This window comes from Lepidochelys kempii, chromosome 1, assembly GCF_965140265.1.
Source record: "Lepidochelys kempii isolate rLepKem1 chromosome 1, rLepKem1.hap2, whole genome shotgun sequence".
NCBI lineage: Eukaryota > Metazoa > Chordata > Testudines > Cheloniidae > Lepidochelys > Lepidochelys kempii.
The window spans coordinates 260,594,244-260,618,905 of record NC_133256.1 but is presented as its reverse complement, the minus strand read 5'-3'; the positions used below and the strand labels follow the sequence as shown (position 1 = coordinate 260,618,905).

The following is a 24,662-nucleotide window of genomic DNA, read 5'->3' as shown; positions in this document are numbered from 1 at the left end:
AATCCATAACTGGGTCAATCGCAACACCTTGAAAATTTGTGTTAAATGCGTCAAATTGTTTCAGCTGAAAAAGAATAGGAAAAATTCAGAAAAAGTCAAAATATTTTTATTTTTTTAATTCAAAATGACATTTCATTTAGAATTTTACTTCCATTTTATTAATTAAAAAAAGTAAAAACAAAAACCACACAAATGAAACAAAACGTATTGTTTCAGGTCAAATAAAGCATTTTGTTTGACCTGAAATGATTTTTTTTCTGTTTCCGCTTAGGTCAACCTGAAGCAAATATTTTATTTTAGTTTTTGTTAGTTTTTGGTTTGGCCACAGAACTGAAAAAATCAGTTATTTGCACAACTCCACATAACGGTATCATTATACCAGTGTATATGTAGACAACGCCGTAGGCTGCTATTAATGTATCCAATGTTAGCTACTCTTCCTGAGGGGACAGAAGAGCCCCCCTCAAGACTACAGTGAAGAATTGAGAAGGAGGAAGGGGGATATTGGTTCCAGTTTCTCTGTGTTTCATGAATGATGCAGATCCAACAGGGAGTGCTGTCTAGTTTTTTAATATATTTATAGTTTATATTTTTGAGTCACAGAAAAAAAGAAGGAGTGCAAGGGAAGGGTTGGCTTTAAGCAAACTACAGTAAAACCATCACACAAGTAGAAAGAATAATACAATAAACAGGGATTAAATGACTAAGATTTACACAGGAAATACATATGGTACAAAGGATAATAAGTTAGATGATTCACCTCTCTGCATATCAGATTCAGCAACCCAAATAGCAAAGTATTGACCACGGTTTCTATGTTTCATATTAGTAAGTTTATGTGGGGTCAGGCTACCACACGTTTTATTCAGCAATATGTGGGATTAGTGGTGTTTTGTTCCTGGCCTGCAATAGTGAACGTCGCATTGATGGTTTTTGTTGCTGGATGTTCATTGTTTAATACAAGTAAAGGAACAGACACAGAGAACCACACTCAGGCATGGCATATGCAGGTGTAATGCCATTTAAACCAGTGGCGTTGTACCTGCCTACCTCAAGGCTGAATTTGACCCACTGATTTCTGCAGGACAGCCTAAAACCAAATTGTTTTATTCTTGCTAAAGGTTCCTAAAAAATCAAGGTCCAAATTCAACTGTGGTTTAACTTCTGAGAAGTCAGTAACCTTACAAACCGGGATTACATTTGCCCCTGGACTCTACAGCAATCCCAGCAGGTATGTTATAAATAACAGCTGTTGAGTTACATTGGCAGCATGGCTCTGTTTAGTGTTTCCCATTTGATAGACTTTGGGATTTTAACTGGGAGTGCTGTAAGATTTGCTGTTGCATCTTAAAATGATCAGCGCATAGTGACACGATAGAGGTTTATCTCCACACCTTACCCTGAAATCTGATTTGATTGCTAGCATCAGTTCTAAAACTATTATAATTTGCTCTTATTTATGTGCCACCAATGTGGGCTAGGAGCTTTGCAAACATGTGAGAAGAGAGCTCTCTGCCCTGGAGCATTCATAACCTAAGCAGACACAAAAAGGGACGAGAAAAGGGGGGGAAGCTATACAGCATAAAAGCAAAGGGGCGGAACTGAGGCTTCCAACATATTGTTGGTTCCATGATTTTTCCAATATGTTTTCCAGTGTGTTCCATTTTCCCAGTTATCACTATATCTTTGGCTGTGCTGGACTTGTTTCTTAATATAGCAAATATTTTAATAATCGATTGTTCTGGTTGGCATCTTGAATCCAAAGTTCACGTCATTGAGTCTCTGCCATAATTGCTTTACAAACTTCAAAACACTTAGATAAAGTTATTTGAGCATAAGTTTTCGTGAGCTACAGCTCACTTCATCGGATGCAAAGCTTATACTCAAATAAATTGGTTAGTCTCTCAGGTGCCACAAGTCCTCCTGTTCTTTTTGTGGATACAGACTAACACGGCTGCTACTCTGAAACCTTAGATAAAGTTATTTCAATCTAAAAAAAAGTGCTTCCTAAATTGCTCTGCTGGGGAAGCTTTAGCTCAGCTCAATGCAGATCTGGCAGCTCATGCCTGGGACACTTTATCTGGGGATAGCACACAGCTCGTAGGAATCGGGGGAATGTATGAGGATGTAGCACCCATCTTCCTGTGGCCTGGGCTGACCCTCAGGGATATGGAAAGTGAAATGCTGCAGGAGGGTTGCGAAGAAGAGAAAGAGCTCCTTCCTGGCCAGCTGCTCCCCCAGACACATGCGGCGACCTGTAAAAGAGAGAGTGAGGCAGGAAGAAGAGGGAGACCCCCAAAACAAAATGATACCAGGAAAGATCCTAGCGCAAATAATTAAACAATACATTTGTAAGCACCTGGAGGATAATAGCATTATAAGGAATAGTCAGCATGGATTTGTCAAGAATAAATCATGGCAAACCAACCTAATTTCCTTCTTTGATAGGATTACTGGCCTTGTGGACAGTTCCATGTGACATTCTTATAAGTAAACTAGAGAAATGTGGTTTAGATGAATTTACTAAAAAGTGGGTGCACAACTGGTTGAAAGACCGAACTCAAACAGTAGTTCGCAAACCATATGACTACTACTGTCATACTGGGAGGGCATCTCGAGGGGGTCCTCCAGGGGTCAGTCCTGGGTCCGGTCTATTTAATATTTTCCCTAATGACTTGGATAATGCAGTAGAGAGTATGCTTGTAAAATCTGCAGATGACACTGACGTTCGGTACCTCATGGGAACACCCTACATGTTCATCCTCATAAAATGATTGTGTGGTATCCAATGCAACGTTTGTCATGTCGGGTGTCTTCAGAAGACTCATGATGCACTGAGCATTGTTGTTCTAGTAATTTTTGTTGCAGTAATGTTATAGTAATGTTACAGGTTATCATTCCTGTATATAGTTATGAGGCTGAAAATGTATCCTCATGGCTTAAAATAAGCCCAGGCAAAAACTCTCTAAGAGCAGGGGGGCAGTTCACACCTCATCAGGGCATGCATGGGACAAACCCAGCCCAGCCTCACAGGAACAAAGGACACTGGCCTAGGCAGCAACAAAAGGATCTGTTGGACTCTCGAGTGAGTCACCCCCCTTCCTTTGGTCAGTTTGGGACTGTGATGAGGTAATGCTCACCTGACTCTGAAGGGGGGAGGGGGGGCAAAGCCAAGGGGGAAGAAAGAACATGATAAAAGGGAGAGACATTTGCCATGCTCTTCCTCTCTCTTCCACCTACATCTACAGACCAGTGGCAGATTTAGAGTTAGTGGGGCCCTGTGTGCAGTTTCATTTTGGGCCCCCCCCACATGGTGGGAGCATTCTCTCTTATCTTCCCCCAGCCCTGTTTTTCATTTTTCCCCCCTGCATTCTCCTCCTGGGACTCAGGGCTGGAGGTCCAGGCTCTGGGAGGGAGTTAGGGTGTGGGAATAGGCTGGGGGTGGAGGGTCTGCGTGGGGGTTATGGTGATGGAGGGGCTCAAGGTTGGGTTGCAAGGGAGGGAGTTAGGGTGTGGGAGCAGGCTGGGGCTGGGGGTGCAAGGTCTGGGTGGGAGTTAGGGTGCAGGCTAGGGATGGGGGGTCTGGCCAGAAATTAGGATGTGGGACGGGGCTCAGGACTGGGCAGGGGGTTGGGGTGCGGAGAACTTACCTGGGACAGCTCCCATTTGGTGAGGGGGGTGCAGGTGAGGCCCTGTACTTGCCCACAGGCACCACCCCCTGCAGCTCCCACTGGCTGTGATTCTTGGAACCACCTCCCCCCCCGCCAGGGAGGGCCAGAACTCAAGGGCTTTAGGGGCTGCAGCCCAGGCTAAGTGGGCACCGGAGCCCTGGGCTGCAGCCCCTAAAGACCCACCCCATTTCTGAATCTGGTCATGTGAGCACGGGCTGGAGGACTCAGGAGAAGCAGGGGCAGCCACACAGCCAGAGAGAAGCGGTGGTTTCCCCTTCAAAGTGCCGCTTCTCTCCGGCTGGCTGCGCAGCTGCCCTGCGCTCCTCCTGAGTCCTCAGGCCCACATTCGCAGGGCTCCCGCCACCTGCACCTCCTGCCTGCTCCCCTGCGGCTGCAGGTGAGCCTCCCTCCCTGTTCTCCTTCTGCCTACAGCTTCTACCCTTGCAGCCCCCATCCTGTGGAGCATCCCCACTGTGGGGGGTGCGCTGCCTGAGTGCCCGGCCTTGGGGCCCCCTGTTGCTGGGGGGCCCCATGCCAGGGCACTGTGTGTTTCATGGTAAATCCGCCCCGCTACAGACATTGCCACCAAGCAACTGAAGCACTGATCAAAGGGGAGAGCCTGGCTGAAGAGCAACCAACCAGCCTGTGGTGAGAAGCATCTAAGTTTGTAAGGGCACTGAAAGTGTTAAGATCAGCTTAGAATGCTTTTTGCTTTTATTTCATTTGACCAAATCTGACTTATGTTTTGACTTATAATCACTTAAAATCTATCTTTATAGTTAATAAATCTGTCTGTTTATTCTACCTGAAGCAATGCATTTGGTTTGAAGCATGTCAGAAACTCCCCTTGGATTAACAAGCCTGGTACATATCAATTTCTTTGTTAAATTGACAAACTCATATAAGCTTGCAGCATCCAGAGGGCATAACTGGACACTGCAAGATGGAGGTTCCTAGGGTTGTGTCTGGGACTGGATATATTGGCTAGTGTCATTCAGTTGCACAATCCAAGGAGCAGCTTACATGCCAGAGGCTGTGAGTGAACATCTCAAGAGTGGGGGTTCTCACAGCAGAGCAGGGTAAGGCTGGCTCCCAGAGACAAGGATTGGAATGACCTAGCAGATCACTGGTCCGGATAACACCAGAGGGGAACGTCAGAGACACCAAGCTGGGAGGGGTTGCAGGCACTTTGAAGGGCAAGTTTAAAATTCAAAATGATCTTGACAATTTGGAGACTTGATCTAAATTCAGCCAGATGAAATTCAATAAAGACAAGTGCAAAGTACTTCACTAAGGAATGAAAAGTCAAATGCAAAACTACAAAATGGGGAATAACTGTCTAGGTGGTTGTACTGCTGAAATGGATCTATGGCTAAGGTGGCCATACTGTGGCTCCTGAGACACATGTGGCTCTTCTAGTGTTAAAGTGCAGCTCGCGGAGCCTCCCACACCTCCCTCCCCATTCTCCACCTACCAGGCTGCAGTGGGGAGCTCGGGACCTCTTCCTTGCAGTGGGGTGCTGAGGTAGGGGCTTATGCCCAGTGAGGAGGGGGGTCTTGGTGCTCCTCACCAAAGGGTGTGTCTGCTGGGGCTTGGGACTTCAGCAGGAGTAGGACTGAAACTTCTGAAGGTGGTTGTATGTGGCTCGGAGGGTCAGTAAGTTTGGACACCCCCGGTCTATGGGTTACAGTGGATCACAAATTGAGTATGAGTTGTAAATATGATGTAGCTGTAAAAAAGGCTATTATGATTCTGCGGTGTATTAACAGGCATGTTGTATGTAAGACACAGGAGGTAATTGTCCCTCTCTACTTAACACTGGTGAGGCCTCAGCTGAAGAACTGTGTCCAGTTCTGGGCACCACAATTTAGAAGAGATGTGGACAAATTGGAAAGAGTCCAAGGAGAGCAACAAAAATTATCAAAGGTTTAGAAAACCTGACCTATGACGAAAAGTTGAAAAATCTGGGCTTGTATAGTCTTGAGAAAAGAAGACCGAGTGCCAACTTGATAACAGTCTTCAAATCTGTTAAGGGCTGTTATAAAAAGGATGGTGATCAAGTGTTCTCCAAGTCCACAGAAGGTAGGACAAGAAGTAATGAGCTTAATGTGCAGTAAGGGAGATTTAGGTTAGATATTAGGAAAACCTTTCTAGCTCTAGGGTATTTAAGCTCTGCAATAGGATTCCAAGGGAGGTCAAGGACTCCCTATCAGGAGCGGCAAAAGCGCCTTAAAAGTGTGGGGGCCACCGGCGCCCAAACTGTGGCCCTGCCCCTGCACAGTCCCTTTCTCTTGAGACCCCACCCCCCACACTGCCCCTTCCCTGTGGAGCCCCACCCTTGCGCTGCCCCTTCTCCCCAAGCTCCTGCCCTCGCACCACCCATTCCTCCGAGGCCCAGCTCCACTCTCGCTCCTCTCCGCCTTCTCCCCCATTGCTTGCCCTTACGTCTGTAAAAAGTGGGAGGGCAACAGGGCCATTGCCCCCACCCCCACCCCCGCACCCCAGGTCTCCATCACTGGAAGCGTTTAAAAACAGGACAAACACGTGTCAGGGTACTTGGTCCTGCCTCAGCACAGGGGGCTGGACTTGAGGGTTTCTCGAGGTCCATTCCAGCCCTGCATTTTTTATGATTCTAAGTCACTGGGAGCAGCACTCCCACCCCATGAACAATGAACTGAATCAAAGGATCTGACCCACTTTGCCACTCTGCCATATATCACTAACGACTGCGAACACCTAATTCCAGAAAGTACTGCCTCACTGGAACACACCATTTCTCCATCTAGTCCAGCATCCTCTCCCTGACTGTGACCAGTACCAGAGAATTCTGAGGAAGGTTCAAGAAGCCCCGTAAGGAGCAGTTAATATTTGGCTTCTGCCCTGCAGCATGAGAACTGATGCCCTTTATTCATTTTAAAGATAAAGACATCTGTGACTCCTTTCCACAGTGATGGCCTCACCCAACTGCTCTGCCCTTGGATTTACCTGCAGAGAAAGGCAGGAAGGCCTCTTGCTTCACAAACTGCCCATCTGCATCCAGGAAGTGCTCCGGGTAGAACTGGTGGGGCTTCTCCCAAATCATTTCATCCTTCAGCACTGAGGACAAAACCGCGATGATGGTGGTGCCCTAAACATTCCCATTAACGTCCCCAAAACAAAAACAAACAGGTTATTTCAGGAGAATATAAACCATTGTCAGCTTTACCTTATGCTTCCTTTTACTATCATCTACAGTGAAAGAAAAGCCAGGCAGTTCTTTGTTGCCCTATTAATCAGATAATGGCACCACTTTCCATTGGAAAAGGCCTATCAATATAACATTTGTATATGTAAATGAGATTTCTACTTCCTTCAATGATATTAGCAGGACAAAATTTCCTCCCACTCCAGATCTCCCTAAATTTTAAACCAAATGAATTCTGTATAATGAGATTCAGTTGAATCTATACAGTTGGATCTACTGGTAGAAATACAAAAACAACAAAGAGTCCGGTGGCACCTTAAAGACTAACAGATTTATTTGGGCATAAGTTAACTCTCTTCTCTTCATGTGTCATTGTCACACTTCCTGCATCTGTAATCTTTACTCCATGAATTTGAAGAAGTGTTTTTTTACCCACAAAAGCTTATGCCCAAATAAATCTGTTAGTCTTTAAGGTGCCACTGGACTCCTCGTTGTTTTTGTGGATACAGACTTACACGGCTACCCCTGATACTTGCTAGAAATACAGTTCTCTGTGACGTTCAAGTCCTTTAGAATAGCATGCTACATAACGAGCCTGTGACTTAGTAACTAAGTATCCTAGCAATATCCCTTAACAATCTGCATCTGGGCTGCATTAATTTTCCAGGGGTCACAATTGCTGTACCTTAGGGATGAAAAAGCCTTGAACTTCAGTGTCCCGGTACGTTGTGCGAGGCACTCCAGCAAAAACAACATCACAATAACGCTGAGTTTCATAGATCACAGCATTGGTGTAAGGCAAGTTCACTTGGTCCTCTATCTCGGGTGACCTGTCCCTGCCAATCACCTTATCAATTTCCTCATGGACTCTTCCTGAAAATATAGGAACACTTTATATAGCATGGAGTATAACAGAGTAGATGTAATAGACTATTAAGGGTCTGATCCAGTTACCACTGAAAACAGTTGAAACATTCCCATTAACTTCTCTTCTAAAGAGACCCTCTATCAACCCTTTATATTTGGCACGAATAGGTATTCCCATCCAAGAAACAGGTAACATGTATTCAGTGTAAATAAGTTTCCATGCGTTATGTCTACATTAGACGCTTACACTGGCTACTACTTTGTTGACGTGAAAAATTCTAGCAGACTGCAGAAGCACAATTTCCATATCAGACACAGGGACAACCACTGTGGGGAGTGCGGGGGGATACCCTCCCTCCAGGATGTTGTCCTCCCCACCACTCTGGTCATGGAGTTAAAAATGCAAACGCTTTTCATCTTTCCCTTAAGATGTGCCCTCCTGCTGCTGCCCACCTCCTCTTAACGCCCCCCTGCACATCACCATTTTCACCTCTCCCCCTGCTCTGCACTGTGCTCGGGGCTGTACCAGTGTAAATATGACAAACTGCTGTGCTGCAGCCAGCCAAGCCTACAGGGGAAGGCAGAAGCACAGAGGCTGCAGCACCACTTAGGCCTGTACACTGGGAAATCAAGTCGGCCTAACTACGTCGCTCACAGGTGTGAAAAATCCACACAGGGAAACCTCGGAATTTCAGAAGCCCCAGGAGGAGGTGGGGGGCGGGGCGGGGAGGCGGGGGGGGGGGGGTGACTGGGGAAGGAAGCAGGGGAAAGAGCCAGGGTGGCGGGGGTCGGGGGAAGGAGAAGCACGCGAGCAGAGAGTAGGGAATGGGTGGGTGTGAGTTAGCTTGCGGAGGGAGGCTGACCTTTCTGTGGGGGGCAGTGAAGCGGGGAGAGGAACATGAGAGGAGAACGGAGGCTGCACAAAGGGGGTCAGAAAGAGCTCTCCCCAGCAGAGGGGTGGCTGAGGACTGTGTGTGGAGGGATGGCGTCTTGTTTTGGCAGAAGGCTCTGGAACACCAAGGCCAGGTTTAGACTACAGACCTATATCCATATAACAACATCGCTGAGCAACTAGTTATACCGACCTCACCCGCCGTGCAGACAGGACTCCCTGGGTCGCAGGCAGGTGTCTGCGGAGTGAGGTAGGGCAGCCTGCATGGAGGTATGTGTGTGAATGGAGTCGTTAGGGCAAGGGCCTGCCTGCGTGAGTGGGCTCTGAGGGCGTGTGTGGGGCTCGGTTTGGTCTGATTGATTGAGGGTGCGGGGGGGTTGGAGGAGGACGGCAGCTGAGCCAGAGAGTGATCTTTGTGTTGGAGGCCAGAGGGTGCGTGCGAGAGAGGTCTGGGGGACGGGAGGGAGCGTAAAGTGCCTGTGGGTGAGGAAGGACGGGGTGAAGGGTTTGGTCGGGGCTGCAGGAGAACGTGAGACTGACAACCTGGGGGAAGGAGGGAGGGAACACAAAGTAGGAAAGAAGAGGAAGGTAGATGCAATGGAGAAGAGAAGGAAAGAGAGGGAACAATTAGGACACAATGTCAAAACATACTACTAAGGGGATAATAGACTGAAAATACAGAGCAAAACGTCTGCAGTGAGGAGATGACGGTGTGAAGGAAATGGAAAAGGGGAAAGAACAAATGTGAGGGAGACCAAGGATACTGTGTAAAGGTTTTGTTGTTAAGAAATATGATAAAATGTGCTGTGCAGGAGGGGACAAAAAATTTGCCTTGGGCCAGCCCTAGCTCCCAACTAACCCCTCTCCCATCATTGTGACTTCTTTATGTTCGACAAAATTCTCCCACCTGGTCCCCATCCATTTTGTTTTCCTGTTGTTGCACCTACGAGAAGTTGTACAGATGTGTCAGTTAATCGAGGCTTTTCATGATTCCCTCTATTTATTGTTTCAACCAATTTGTCTGTACTGAAGGAAGGTTCACTGGTCTGCATTTCCCCAGCCCAGTCCGAGAGGCTTTTTAAACCACCGTGACAATATTTGCTCCTCCAGTACGGTATTTGATCATTTCAGAGACAGCACGAGTTTGTTAGCAGCTCAGCCACTTCATTCTTAAAGTCCTTGGAATCTCTTGGAGATAAGCCAGCTGGTCTTGGTGGCACTTAAATGTATCCATTTATTCCAGAACCTTTTCTTTTGTTAATTCTATCTCTGACTATGCCTTGTGATCACTACCTGAAAATACATAGCAGAGGTAGATATCTCCCCAAAGGTTCGCTGTTGTAGTGAGGACTGATACAAAGAAACCATTTAGCTTCTTGTTAATGTCCTTATCCTCCTTGATCGTTCCCTTTCTTCCCTGGTAGTTCTGGGAACCAACCAATTCTCCCAGACATCCTGCTTCTGATATACGAAATAATGTGTTTGTTTTCATGTCTTTGGATATAAATTCTTTACATTTCCTCTCACCTCTCCTAATTTCCATGTTATAGTTTACCTCTTTACCTTCCTTTCTACTGGCATCACTTGGGCTGGATTCCATTGTATTTTTTACAGATACCTCTTTGGTCTGGACAACCAGGATGCTACTTAAGCAACCCTACCCTATCCTCACTTCTGACTCTAGCGCCTTTTTGACTGCCTTGTTCATTTTTAAAAGCCCCCTTGGAAAGTGCAAGTTTTTGGTTTGATTCTTTCCCTTCAGCAGTTGAACTTATTTATATGGTGGTGACACTTAGTGTCTGAACTTCTTGAATTAAGTCCTATGTGGTATTAGGACTAAGCTGAGTGCAGACTCTCTTTTTATGTGTTGGAGAAATAATTGTTTCAAGAAGAAATTGTGTAAAAGAGTTGAGAAAAGGTTTCTTCTTATATATCCCTGAAGTTGATCGGGGGTGGAAGTGAAAGGGGCCAAGATTTTCCAAAGTGACTAGTGCTTGTGGGCGACACAATGTGTAGGTGCCCGTTTTGACAAGAGGCCTGATTTTCAGAAAGTGCTGAGTAGCCACCCTCTGAAAATCACGTCCTTTTAAGGTATCTCAAGTTGAACACCCAAAAGCTGAGCTGCCCAAAATTGCTAGTCATTTACCGAATCTTGGCTTAAGCATTTGTGGCCAGAGAGAGAAAACTTAGCAAGGAGCTGCTGGAGACACAAGGTGCACTTAACAGTAGCAGTGGGTTTCTGTGAACATACTGAGATCTTTAACAAGGGCTTTCCCTCTCCTCATGAGATTTTGCTCTCCCCCTCAGCACATAATGCTCCATGATGATTGTGTGGACTTATCCCCTCCTCATTACTGTAGTTCTGTCCAACAGTAAATACTACTGACTGTACTCCAGGAGGTCACATCCGAAAGACAAAAGCATCTATAAGTAGAAAAATACTGGAAACTTGTCAATGGGAGGTACAGGGTGTGAGGAAGCTCTGGCACTCCCAAACTGCATCACTTACTTTGGACATCAGGATAGCGAAGCATGAACAGCAGTGCCCAGCACAGGGTTACAGTGGTGGTTTCAGTGGCGGCACCAAACAGGTCAAAAACTGTAAAGATCAGGTTGTCCTCACTGAAAGTGCTCTCTGGGTCCATTTTAGCCTGAAGGAAATAACAATAGACTTGTCATACAACTTGGGTTTGTTGTTTTTTATTTAATTCACCCTACTACCTAGGAGCATACATTTGGGTGTATAACGCATTTTCCAGACGTAGGAGTCTGAGGCCCTGTTGCCCCACACCTGGTGTGATCATTGACACCCATGCAGAGTGGAGGAGGATGCCTGATCAGAATGATAGCATTTTACACTCCCTTTGAACTGGTGCACATGTTTATACAAGGTATAGGGCAGTCAGGAGACAGGCCCACAATCCTGAAAATCTTCTTAGTAGGGATTAGAATTCAAAATATGAATGAGTTTCAAGATTCTTCCTTGACTGAGAAGAGCTAAATAAACCAGCAATTCATGCATTGATCAAAGGTAGAGTCATTAAGGTTTCATGAAGTATGGGAATGGAATTTGAAATATTTTTGCATTACTTTCAAGGCTCATAATACTAGATTTCATAGAAGCACCAAAAAGCAATGGGAAGTCCAAAGGAAAATATAATAAGGATATTTTAATAGCTTAAAATCATTGACTTACTTCTTGTGGGCAAGAAGAAAATAGTGGATCTTTAGAAGGGATTTGGATGAAGAGAAGGCAATGGCTTAGTAGACCAGAATTTGGAGGGTGTTTCAGTGGTATGAAGTAGCATGAAAGAAGACACAGAGAAAACTGTGGGAGAATTAAATGAGTAAGGCATTGAAAGACCACAGGTTATGGGGGTGATGCATTAAGAGACTATGTCCAAGATATAATGTGGGTTGTGTAAGACTTTCAAGACAAGGACAAGAGATTTAAATCAGATGTGATAAACAAGAAGGAACCAGTGAAGCAGAGAAAGAAGCAGCAAGATTTGAAATTGGATGTGTGCAGGGGGAGGAGAGGAAGGATTCATAGAGAAACCTAATTTTATGATCCTGGCTGAGCAGGAAGATGGGAGAGGGGTTTTGGAAAAAAGTAAGAATCTCATTTTTAGCTATGTTAAACTTACACGGTGGACAAATCACCTCGGAAGAAATGTCAGAGGGACTGAAGTACAGGACTCCTTAGCGAGAGATGGGTCAGGAGAGCTGAGCTTGGTTTGCTAGTTATGAGCCTCGAGATGAAAGTTGCAACTGTGTAAGCAGATATGGTTCCTCAGAGTTACAGTGTAGAGGGAGCGGGCAAGGGCAGAGGCTTTAGGACTTCCACAGACAGTGGACGAGCAGAGGAGGATCCACCACAGAGAATGCTGAAGCAACAGTTGGGGAGAAACTACTGGGGAGATGGTTCGCCAGATACAACAAGAAACTGCTAGGCATGAGCTCCAAATCAAAAAAGCAATGGAAGAACAGCAGAAACTGTATCATCCTGAAAAGCCAGCTCCTCTCAACAGCAAAGATGGGGATAGAATCTATCCAGTTTGTAAAAATGTTGGTATGTTGTTTGACTCTAAGCAGTTGTCTGTGTGAAACCAAATATACCCCAGCACTGACACCTTTTATGAAAATGCTTTTACTGTGAGCTCAGGTGAAGGTAAACCCCATAACTTGTGCAGAGAATATAAAAAATCAATGGTAAAAGCTGTTTAGGGCAAATTACAACTTTTAACATCACTCTAGTTAAAGGTTTCAGAGTAGCAGCCGTGTTAGTCTGTATTTGCAAAAAAAAAAGGAGGACTTGTGGCACCTTAGAGACTAACAAATTTATCTGAGCATAAGCTTTCGTCTTTGTCAAAGAGGAAGATTATTTACCAGATAAATGTGTGAATATTGTAATCCTCTATGAGTTTCCTGTAAGTTTGCCTTTAGCCAGAATCCACTGTGAATAGAATGGTAATAAACATGAAGTAATAGCTGGTGTAAGGAAGTTATTGCCTAAGGATCTTTTGATTGGGGTTTATATTAAAGCTTTGTTCAGTCAAGTTAACTAGTCACAGGAAAGAAATAATCCTGACTTTGTGTCTATTAGAGACAATGATTTGCCTATGGAGGGTTTCTCCAAATGTTTGTCTGGGGAAGATAGCTGTTTGTCTGTGCAGAAAAGCAGGGTATATGTGGAAGAAATTTCTCAGTATTTGTCTAGTATCTCAGAAGTGAATCTAAAATTAGCTAAAGCACAGAGAGAACTCATTGGTCAGGAAAAAGTTTCTCTGGAGCAGATTAAACTTGGTGGTCAGGTTAAAGTCCTAATTGAGGAAGAAAAAGGTAGATTTTTTAGGGGTGATGGATTGTTGGCAAGTAAAGTTTGTGAAAGTAAGCCTGAAAAAGTGAGAAGTGATTTGCTTAAAGTATCTCAGTATAATGTGGAGAACAGCAGTTTATCTGTTGGGAGTGGCAACCTGCCTGTTAAGGAAGGTGTCCCACTTTCCAGGTGTGTATCTGAAATCAGCCATGGGTGCTGGGACAAAGGAAAGGGTATTTCCAATGGTTTGTCAGTTTTAAATAGCAGCAGCACGCCTGCTGAGAGAAAGTTTCTTTCCCGTTCTTTGTCTGTGGAGCAGACAGAAAATGTTTCTCAGTTTATGCTACTTGAGAATTTGTCAGTTGTCCCAGAGTTGGTTCTGGATACAACTAAAGCCCAGGACGGAAATGTTGCTAAGTTTGAGTCTGCTGGGGAGAATGGCATTGTAAGTAGTTTGCATCCAGTTAATGTCATAACTGAGTCCCAGGGACCAGGTGATTCTGGTGCTTCTATTTTGCCTGTTGCTAGTGTGTTGCTGGGTAAAGGTGTGACAACTCGGTTTAACCAGGTTGATATCATAGCCAGGGCACAAGGAAAGAATGAAGGTGATTTGATTGGCAGTGTGGAAACTTGTAACAAGAAGGAAATTATTCCTAAGCTTGTGTGTGGCAAAAGGAAGGGGAGTGCCTCTAACCTTTTATCTAGTAAGTCTATCAAATTGCCTAAAAGGGGTTATGTGAAAATCCTCCTAATGTGCCAGAGATGATTCTGGGTGTAAGTGAAACTCGGAAGGAGTTTGTTGTGGCTTCACAGAGCAATGCTTTTGTAGAGCAAGAAAAAAATGGATTGTTGCTTAGAAAGATTCCTGAAGAGAAAAATCTTCCTGGTAGTCTTTGCAAGCAGTTTGCTGCAAATGAGGGGTGTGGTGAAAGTGATTGGGCAACAAAATCGCAAATGAAATTTAATGTGGATAAATGTAAAGTAATGCACGTTGGAAAAAATAACCCCAACTATATATACAATATGATGGGGGCTAATTTAGCTACAACTAATCAGGAGAAAGATCTTAGAGTCATCGTGGATAGTTCTCTGAAGACGTCCAGGCAGTGTGCAGTGGCAGTCAAAAAAGCAAACAGGATGTTAGGAATCATTAAAAAAGGGATAGAGACTAAGACGTAGAATATCTTATTGCCTTGTATAAATCCATGGTACGCCCACATCTTGAATACTGCGTACAGATGTGGTCCCCTCATCTCAAAAAAGATATACTGGCATTAGAAAAAGTTCAGAAAAGGGCAACTAAAATGATTAGGGGTTTGGAACGGGTCCCATATGAGGAGAGATTAAAGAGGCTAGGACTTTTTAGCCTGGAAAAGAGAAGACTAAGGGGGAATATGAAAGAGGGATATAAAATCATGAGTGGTGTGGAGAAAGTGAATAAGGAAAAGTTATTTATTTGTTCCCATAATATAAGAACTAGGGGCCACCAAATGAAATTAATGGGTAGCAGGTTTAAAACAAATAAAAGGAAGTTCTTCTTCACTCAGCGCACAGTCAACCTGTGGAACTCCTTGCCTGAGGAGGTTGTGAAGGCTAGGACTATAACAGGGTTTAAAAGAGAACTGGATAAATTCATGGAGGTTAAGTCCATTAATGGCTATTAGCCAGGATGGCCAAGGAATGGTATCCCTAGCCTCTGTTTGTCAGAGAGTGGAAATGGATGGCACTTGATCATTACCTGTTAGGTTCACTCTCTCTGAGGCACCTGGCCTTGGCCACTGTCGGTAGACAGGATACTGGGCTGGATGGACCTTTGGTCTGACCCAGTATGGCCTTTCTTATGTTCTTATTTAATTGAGGTAGTTTCAGTTCCTAACTGCCAGAGTCTTTCAGATGTGTATGGATCCACTGCCCCAGCTTCAGAAAGACCCAGTGTGGATAGCTTTGAGAAGGTTTTACATAAAATAAAAATTGTTTGGAAGTTTGAACAGCCCTATAAGCTTAACCAGCTTGTTGGGGAGCCAATGTTGGGACAGGAAGGGCTCCATGTTGATTCTTTAAGTAAGTATTTCAGGTTCAGAGAAAAAACTGGGTAGCTGATTCTGTAGAGCAGGACAGCTGTGCAGCTGATCTCTCAAGAATACAGGGGATGGCAGGCAAACTTTGATCTCTAGACACTTTGAATATGTCTTGTTGTCTGTTAGTGGATTTGACATCTGATTCCATGTTGAAGCAGAGGTTGGTAATGAAAAGACAAAAGGACCTTGAGTCTAACTTGCTAGTGAAAATGGATGGTATTTCTTTAAGACAGAGTCCAGCCTTGGAATTGGTAATGGTTAGTCATAAATATAAAGGGAAGGGTAACCACCTTTCTGTATACAGTGCTTTAAAATCCCTCTTGGCCAGAGGCATCATCCTGTTACCTGTAAAGGGTTAAGAAGCTCAGCTAACCTGGCTGGCACCTGACCCAAAGGACCAATAAGGGAACAAGATACTTTCAAATCTTGCGGGGGAAGGCTTTTGTTTGTGCTCTTTATTTACGTGTTTGTTGTCTCCTGGGACTGAGAGAGGCCAGACAGAAATCCATCTTCTCCAACCCATCCTAATCCAAGTCTCCAATATTGCAACCAGTATAGGTAAGCCAGGCAAGGCGGATTAGTTTATCTTTTGTTTTATGTGAATTTTCCCTGTGTTAAGAGGGAGGTTTATTCCTGTTTTCTGTAACTTTAAGGTTTCGCCCAGAGGGGGATCCTCTGTGTTTTGAATCTGAATACCCTGTAAAGTATTTTCCATCCTGATGTTACAGAGGTGATTCTTTTACCTTTTCTTTAATTAAAATTCTTCTTTTAAGAGCCTGATTGATTTTTCATTGTTCTTAAGATCCAAGGGTTTGGGTCTGTGTTCACCTGTATAAATTGGTGAGGATTATTATCAAGCCTTTCCCAGAAAAGGGGGTGTAGGGCTTGAGGAGATATTTTGAGGGAAGACGTCTCCAAGTGGTCTCTTTCCTTGTTCTTTGTTTAAAACGCTTGGTGGTGGCAGCATACTGTTCAAGGACAAGGCAAAGTTTGTACCTTGGGGAAGTTTTTAACCTAAGCTGGTAAGAATAAGCTTAGGGGGTCTTTCCATGTGGGTCCCCACATCTGTACCCTAGAGTTCAGAGTGGGGAAGGAACCCTGACAGTTAAGAATCTAAAAACGAGTAAACAAGCTAGTGTCTGTGTTGATGCAAATTACTTAACTGAATGGAGGGAGAAAGACTTGCCCATAGCTGTCACCAGGGAAGACACACCTAGCCAGCCAATGAATTCTGTTAAGCAAGAGAGCTCAGGATTTAACCCTACTGGAGAGGGATGAAAGGGAAAAGTTTGTCATGCTAATGGAAGCCACAGGTTAACCCTAAAATGCCAAAATCCCAATGACATTGAGCCACGGTCGTGGCATAACAAAAATTATTGTAAACGTACACTTGTAATGAACTTAATGTTAATATTAATGCTAATGTTAACTGTTGTGACTAATGTGTTGCCAATACCAACAACTGTAAAAATGTACAATGTGCCTAATCTTTTGGAAAAACCCTTGAACATGTTAAGAGTGAGACATAAGAACACACTTTATGTGAAAAGGCCTTGTGATACTGATATTTCAAAGCTAGTGCCTGTAACCAGTCTTGGAACTTTTCTCAGGAGAAAAGACATTACAGATCTAATGTGCTATATAAAAAGAGAAACTGTGGGACACTACCATATTGCTTTCGTGGCTAAATGCCAAGATTCCTACACTTTGGAGAACATTAATATCTACATTGACTTGATGTTATTTGGATTCCAAACATTTTCCAGAGCTTGTATGAATAAATTAGCTATTTTCTTTAGCTTATGGCAAAATCACATGAAACATACAAAAATTATGCTGCAAAAGCAGATCCAATCCACTATTGGTCTAACCAAGTTTTACCTTGATTGGGTTTGTAAAGGGATTCAACAATATTGTGAAACATGATTTTGATAAACCATTTCTGTTATACACTGATACTTCTAATATTGGGTTAGAAGCTGTAGTAATACAGAACCAAAAATGGGAAATCCCTGTGATACATCCAGTAATGTCTGGGACACCACTTCCTGCATCAGTTTTGCATTGGGATTCTGACATTATCTGATTAAAATGTGACCATATAGAACAACCACTGTTATATATTTGCAACAAATCTTATACAAAGGTTGTCAAGTGAGGTGTCTATGAAAAGGTTATGATTTGTGGTTATGATTATGCTATCTGTATGCATATATCATTTTTGTATTTGAAGTTATAAGTGTTGGCTCTATATCTAGATTTGAAATATTTGCTCTTGGGGTATCGCCCACAAGGTAGGTAGTCAGCACATCTTGGAGGGACTATTCAAATGGAGTGGCCCATCGAAAGAACATTTAACTGACAATGGACCATGGAGAGACGTCCATCTACACTTAATGGAATTTCCTGCTGTGTCAAGCCCATGTGACTCCAAACACCATCTTGCTGCTGTAATTCTCCACAGTAAGAACTATGGAATTCCCTCCACATGGCAGAAGAGATAAAAGGGCTTGGAAACTTCTCCATTTTGCCTCTATCCTGCTCCAGCCTCTTTTCTAGCCAAACCTCTGGAATATGGACTATACTAATGGGAGAATTCTAACCAATGAACTGAGGACCTTCCAATAATTTGGAAGCAGCCAAAGACTTGACTTAAGATAGCAGTTTATTCCATCACTGCTACAAGCCTGAAGAAGAACTTTGCAATTATTGTATGTATTTGATTCCTTTAACCAATTTTAACTCTCACCTTTCTTTCTTTCTTTTTATAAATAAACCTTTAGATTTTACATACTAAAGGATTTGCATCGGCATGATTTCTGGGTGAAATCTGAGTTATATATTAACCTGGGTGTGTGACTGGTCATTTGGGCTCAGAAGAAACTTTTATTTAATGAGACTGGTTGTAAAGAACCACTCACCTTTAAATCCAGTGTTTTGGTGGTGACATAAGAACTGGAATGCCCAAGGGAACTGCTTTTATGACTTCTTGTTAGCTAGGGTGGTGAAACAGGAGTTTACTTTTGTTGCTGGTTTCGTATATCTCATGGAAGAACAACCACCAGTTTTGGGTTGTGTTTGCCCTATTTCTCAGCAGTTTGTCCTGAGTTTGGCATTCTCAATTGTGGCCCACTGAGGCACAGTTACAGACAGAAATGTGCATTCAGTGGTACTGAAAGCAGCGGAGAAGTCAAAGAAAATAAGAATTAGTTTATAAGCCATGAGACCTGGCCAAGAGAAGGCTACTGGCAACTCTTCTATATCAGTACATGTCCTATAATTAGTGATGTGGGATTTTTGTCTCTTTCCATAGTGTCATTGATGTTTACTTGGCAACAGAGCCACCTTTGGACTTGGTCATATCACTGGGCATCACAACTTCACTCTCACCTTCCCGCCACATCTCTCTCTGCAGTTGGGTAAGGAATGCATGCTGACAGGAAAAACCCGCAAGGATGGATGAGATTTTAAAATTTCACTAGTATTGGTAGGGCTGCTTTGCCACACATGTGTAAGTGGGGGAATAGTACATTGGCTGACTGAAGTCCATTAGGTAGGTTTACCCCAGATGTAGGCTCTACAAGAGCTCAATATCTATTGGTATTTTCTGATACACAGCAGTGTTCATCAAGGACCTTCCCTCTCTGAGGAGGAATAACAATCTTCTGTTTTCTGCCCACTTTAACATTTCCAATCTGCCCCGCAGGGTCCAATGAATGATTTTGTCTCTGTGCTCGAGCCAGTACTCTACTCAACACAGCATTCTTCTTAGAGTGTCCATGATGGTTCATCCTCCTAGTTCCTTCTACTGGCAATGGTAGCTCCTTCAGCTCACTAATGATGTTCATCGCTAGAATCCCTGGGACTCCTTCTCCCACATGGCTCCCTTCAGAGTCTTTGTCTTTCAGGATGAAGATGCATTTCCCTGGCAGTGTCTGGTCCATGTAGTCTATGTCTGCTTCCAGGCATCCCACCACTGGGATTGCCAGTCCATTAACTGCTGTTAGACATACAAACTGTGTGTTGTGCATGGTCAGCTCCTTGTCTTTCAAATATTTTTGAAAATGTGACTCAGTAATGGTGGTGACTTCTGAGCCAGTATCTGACAAACATCTGGTCTTCACCCCTGCTATGCATACTTCAGCAGCTAGACAGTCTCCAAAAGCTCGCTTACAGAAGTCACTAGATATGCTGGCATTGCCCACATTCCTTTCAACACTGTATGCAGAGTGATTTTCCACCAAGGAGAGGCCTAGGAATCCTTCTGCCACTGCTTGGCCTTCTACTGTAGATGGACCACTCGCTCCTGGTGCCCCATTGGTTTTCAGTGCCTGGGACTCTGTTCTCTTTCTTAGTGGACATTCCCGGCTAGTATGCCCTGGCCTTTCACAAGTGTAACAGATGTACCTTCCCAGCTCATCCTTTAGTGGGGCTCTTCGGGATCCCGGTGCCCTTGGATACTTTGACATACTAATGGGATTTTTTTCTTTCATTAACTCAGTCATCACTTTTATCATCTCCTCCTGTTGGACCGACAGTTTTTGGACAGCCTCACTTAAACTTTCCAGTGTTAACTGTGTTTGGGGCAGGGCCTTTTCCCCAGCAGCTGCATTCACTAGGCCCCCACTTTGTGTATGGGGATTAGGCTTGGCTGTCTCTGTCACAGGAACTTCCTCTTCTTCTGACCATATAATGGCAGCCTGCATGAGTTCATGGAACTTCTCACTGGGCTCTTCCTTAAACTTCCTTTTCATTTTGCAGCAGAGGGAATCATCCTGGAGCCCCAGCACTAACTGCTCTTTCAGAACCACATCTGGGTCTGGAACTCGTTGAGGGTCTCGCTGCTCCACTTTGCTCATACTCTCCTGGAGGTCATATGCATATGCCTGGATAGTTTCACCGGGCTCCTGCTTTCACTCAAAGAACTCCTTTAGTCGGGTTCCAATAGGTACCTTGTCTCCATACACTTCTAGGAGAAGTTCAAATACCTTTTCCACATCTTTTTTGTCTGACATTACCATGAACTTTACTGTGGCCTTGGCCTGGCCCTTGAGGTGCTCCTCTACGAAGTCTACTTGATCTTCTTCAGGTACTCTTAGCACACACAGGGCTGCCTTCACAGACTTGACCCACTCCTCTACCATAATGTCTCTTGATCTTGTCGGGAAGCCACCAAACTCTGTGACCTTCTGCTTCCGTGGGACATAAATAGTAGGGGGTTTCTTAGCTTCTGCTGCCTGTTGGTCTATTACCGCCTAAGCCAGTGATAAGCCTTCTCTCTGCTCTGTTCTAGCTTGTTGTAATGCCTCAGCTTGGTCTGACAATCTGCGCTGAAGTTCAGCAAACTGGGCCCGTAGTTCTTCAATTCCAGACATGATAGGGTTCTTGACCAGGTCTGGACAGTGCTACCAGAACTCAACCAGTAAACCAGTGGGGTGGACCCTGTGGATAGAATCCTGTTCATGATGCCAATTTTGTAAGCGGGGGAATAGTCCCGTTATTGTGGGGAACTTTCCTGGCTTCTGCACTACCCCAGTGAAGTGGGCTAGCGAAAGGATCTGAGTCCTCACTCCCACTTCCTTTACCCAGTGGCCTCCCTGCCCTTGAGGACTCCCCTTCCACTCTCCTGTCTGGCAGAGTCCTTATAACCCCAGCAAGGCTTGGCCCAGGATTCCCAGGGGGCTCAACCCCCATCGCTGCTGTGGTCACCTAGGACAGGGGCTAGGGTGTCCCCACTCCGGGGTACTCTCTCTGCACTTGGCACTTCTCTGACCCACTGATCATTACATACAATTGGAAGCAAATGCAAGTTATTTAATCAACAATTAATTTTAAAAAGAATAAGGAAAAATGGGAAAGGTTAAAGGAAACACATCACCCCGCTCTGTGGCAGGGAACATCACAAACAGTGTCTCTGGAATGTCCAGGCAGTTCACAGTCTGTCCTTGTAAGTCCCAGGCCTCCTTCTCAGGCCCTGGCTGTGCTGCAGGGATGCTGTGGGTTGGACACTCGCTCTGGTGGTGACCGCATGCTCTCAGGCTCTAGGTGGCAGGGCCCTTCTTCCCAGCGTTGCCCCCGCCCTGTCAGGGTTACCAATCCCCCCTCCAAGTCTGGCCTGCAGAGCCTCCTGGCTGAGGCATCTCCCTGTGCTGGGCCCACTGCCCAGGGTCCCCCTTGCTCTCCCTAGCTGCTCATGACACCTGGTTCCGGACGGCTCCAGCCCCAGCTCCGGCTCCACTCTGTCTTAGCTCCAGCTCCACTCTTCCTCCAGCTCCCTGGGCTGCTTCTCTGGCCCCTCTGGCTCTGGTTGCTACAGCTCTGCTCCCGGGACAGGTCTGCTCTTCAGGCTGCTTCTGTGACTGGGCTCCCAGCACTGACCTGCTTCGTGGGCTGTTTTTCTGGCCCCTCTGGCTCTGGTTGCTGCAGCTCTCCTCCCAGGGCAAGTCTGCTCTCTCTGGGCTGTGCCTCTGGCTTTGGGGTTGCAGCTCTGCTCCCAGGACAGGGTCTGCTCTCTCTGGCCTGCTTTTCTGGTCCCTCTGGATCTGGCACAGCTCTGCTCCACAGCTCAGCTTGGGCCCCTGCTTTCTCCTTAGCTCGGCCCCACTCTGTCTGCCCCAGGCAATTCCAGCCCACACGGAGGATGGGGCCCACCCTGGCCTCCTGACTCCCTGATTAGCCTGCCCGCCCTGTCATTCAGGCTGACCTGGAGCATTGGCCTCTCCCCATTGCTCCTAGGGACTGGCAGTCTCAGGGTCCTGATTCCCCATCAACCCTTCCCCCTTTTAGTACTGGGAGCTAGCAACTAAAACGCCCTCACTGAATGTTAGTAAGGGGGCAACAGTCCCCTTACACCTAGGCCAGTAAATAATGTGAAAGGGATCACACAGAATAGAGCAAATTATACTCTAACGTCTGCGGGGCCAGGACTGTGTCTACTAGTGTATCCGTACAGCACTCAGCACAGTGGGGCCTTGATCCTGCCTTGGAGCTTAGGGGGCTACCTCACTGTGAATAATGACCTCGAACTGCGTTTTGATTGGCATTTTCTCACACATGCCATATACCACTCCACTGGGAGTGAAGTGCTATTGGAACCGAGATAAATCAGAGGCAGGGAAGATAAGGTGAATTGTTAAATAACTAAGCACCGCATTTGTGAGCTGAGGTTACACTTAAACCAAGGCCTCCTTAGACATCCTTTTCCATGTGCCCTTGAGTATAAGGGGGTAGGTGTATGAGGATCTCGAGATCTAATTCCACTCACCTAGTGCTTTTGCATGTGTGTGCCTACATGTTGCCTCTACTTGCACTGGAGAGCAACAGCTTTGTGCTCTTTGCTGCATGCACTCGTGTTGGGGACACTGGGGCATGGCCACTAGGTAACTCGAGGGAATGGAAGACCACGAGTGTCGAGGAAGCCCTCTCGTAGTAGGCCCAAGTGTCCTTGGCCCCCCCGCCTGAAGGCACTGGCAGCAGTTATGCTAAAAATCTGCAACAATATGTTGCAAAGTCAAACTGCCTGAAACTAAACAAGGCCAAACAAAGCAAATATAAAAAAACAATGCTGAATAAAGCAGCTTTATATATGGTTTAACAAATGGTACAAAAAACAAAAAAACTAGCTGGTAACTGAATTGGCTGGCTATATAAATACTTAGGGCAGCTTGCTATTAAATACATATGCTAAAAAAAAATGTATAAAAGCCTGTGTAACTTCCTGCTCTGGGTGCAGGATTTGAGATTCTATTCTCCCTGTACCTTCTTTGCAGCTGCAAATAAACTTTTCTGCTTCTCCATCCCGTTGTGATTATTGGGTGACGCACACCAGGCAACGAACCTTGCTGTTGTTCGCCTCTGGCACTGGGTGCCGGCAACCGCTTTTGGCGTCCCTGGGTGGGCGACGAGGCTGCTATTTAGCCTTGCCCGGACCCCTCCTGGAGGTCGAGGATTGCGGTGAGAACCGACGCCTAGCGCACACCGGTGAGTTCATTGGGGGCCTCAGAGGAGACGCGATTTGATCGACCCCGGAGGGCACAACGGTGCAACGCACTCATATAGTGGAGAAGCAGCTGTGGACGACGGTGAGGAACCGGTCCCTTGGATAAGGTAGGAACCTTTTGAAATCCGGATTGTATGCTCTGTTGGAACCTGGGGACGCCCAGAGTTACCCTGTAGGTATGGGACAGGGACAGAGCTCGGGGGTTAGGGCATGGTGTACGCCCCTAGAGTGCATTCTAGCAAACTGGAAGGTATTTGGTGCGGATCCAATGACTAAGAGTCAATTAAAACAATTCTGTACAGTTAACTGGCCTCAATATCAACTAGAGGACCAGGAGTGGTGGCCACCAGGTGGGTCAATTAATTACAACATGATCCTCCAGTTACTCCTGTTCTGTCAAAAAACAAGGAAATAAAATGAACATATGTATGCGCATTTGTTTTTGGCTTTATGTACTCAACCAGATATTTTACAGCACTGTAATCTGACTCCGACTGGTTCAGTAACAGCTAATGTTAGTCCCCAGACCCCCAACCTCACTGTAATGGCAGAGCCGGTGTCCCCTTCGGCCCCTACACTCACACCTTGTAAGTCCCCAGTGGTTGGCCTATACCCCTTAATCACCGAAACTAAAGTCGCCCGGTCTGGATCGGACAGGCGTCCGGCCACGACTATGCAAGTTTATACTCATGTGCCCTTTAATGGATTTGGCTGCTTTCAAAGCACAGGCAGGAGAGTTTTCCACCAACCCAAGCAAGTTTATTTCAGTTTTTGAGGGATGTCGTAGCAGCCACAAGCCGGACTGGGATGATTGTAACATCCTCCTGCGAACCCTGTTGTCTGAGGTTGAAAGACAACAGGTTGTGTCAAAGGCAAGGGAGGAGGCGCAGAAACGGTACGACTGGGATCGTATTAATGTCCCTGACCCAGATGCACAAGTTCCCCGAGCAGACCCCAGGTGGGATCCAAATGATCATGGGGATATGACCCGCCTTACCTCCTATAAGGAGTTGCTTTTGCATGGACTCCATCACTTGGCTGTCCGACATAATAATTGGGCAAAGCCATATAAAGTAATGCAGGATTTAAAAGAAAGCCCAGGGGCCTTTCTACAGCATATTCAGGACACGATTCAACAGAACACTAACGCAG

At 45.4% G+C, this 24,662-nt stretch overlaps 1 protein-coding gene across 1 annotated transcript in view; it reads right to left on the bottom strand.

Annotated features, from left to right (window-relative positions):
• Nucleotides 1–279: 279 nt before the first annotated feature.
• Nucleotides 280–24,662, bottom strand: part of LOC140904901 (cytochrome P450 2D15-like) — a 35,564-nt gene continuing 11,181 nt past the window's right edge. Inside the window, exons 6-9 of the mRNA XM_073327257.1 lie at nucleotides 11,124–11,265; nucleotides 7,541–7,728; nucleotides 6,657–6,798; nucleotides 280–2,255 (exon numbers count right to left, since the gene is read on the bottom strand). Of these exons, the coding sequence (XP_073183358.1) occupies nucleotides 2,077–2,255; nucleotides 6,657–6,798; nucleotides 7,541–7,728; nucleotides 11,124–11,265 (651 nt within the window). The 3' untranslated portion in view covers nucleotides 280–2,076. The remainder of the gene's footprint in view (nucleotides 2,256–6,656; nucleotides 6,799–7,540; nucleotides 7,729–11,123; nucleotides 11,266–24,662) is intronic.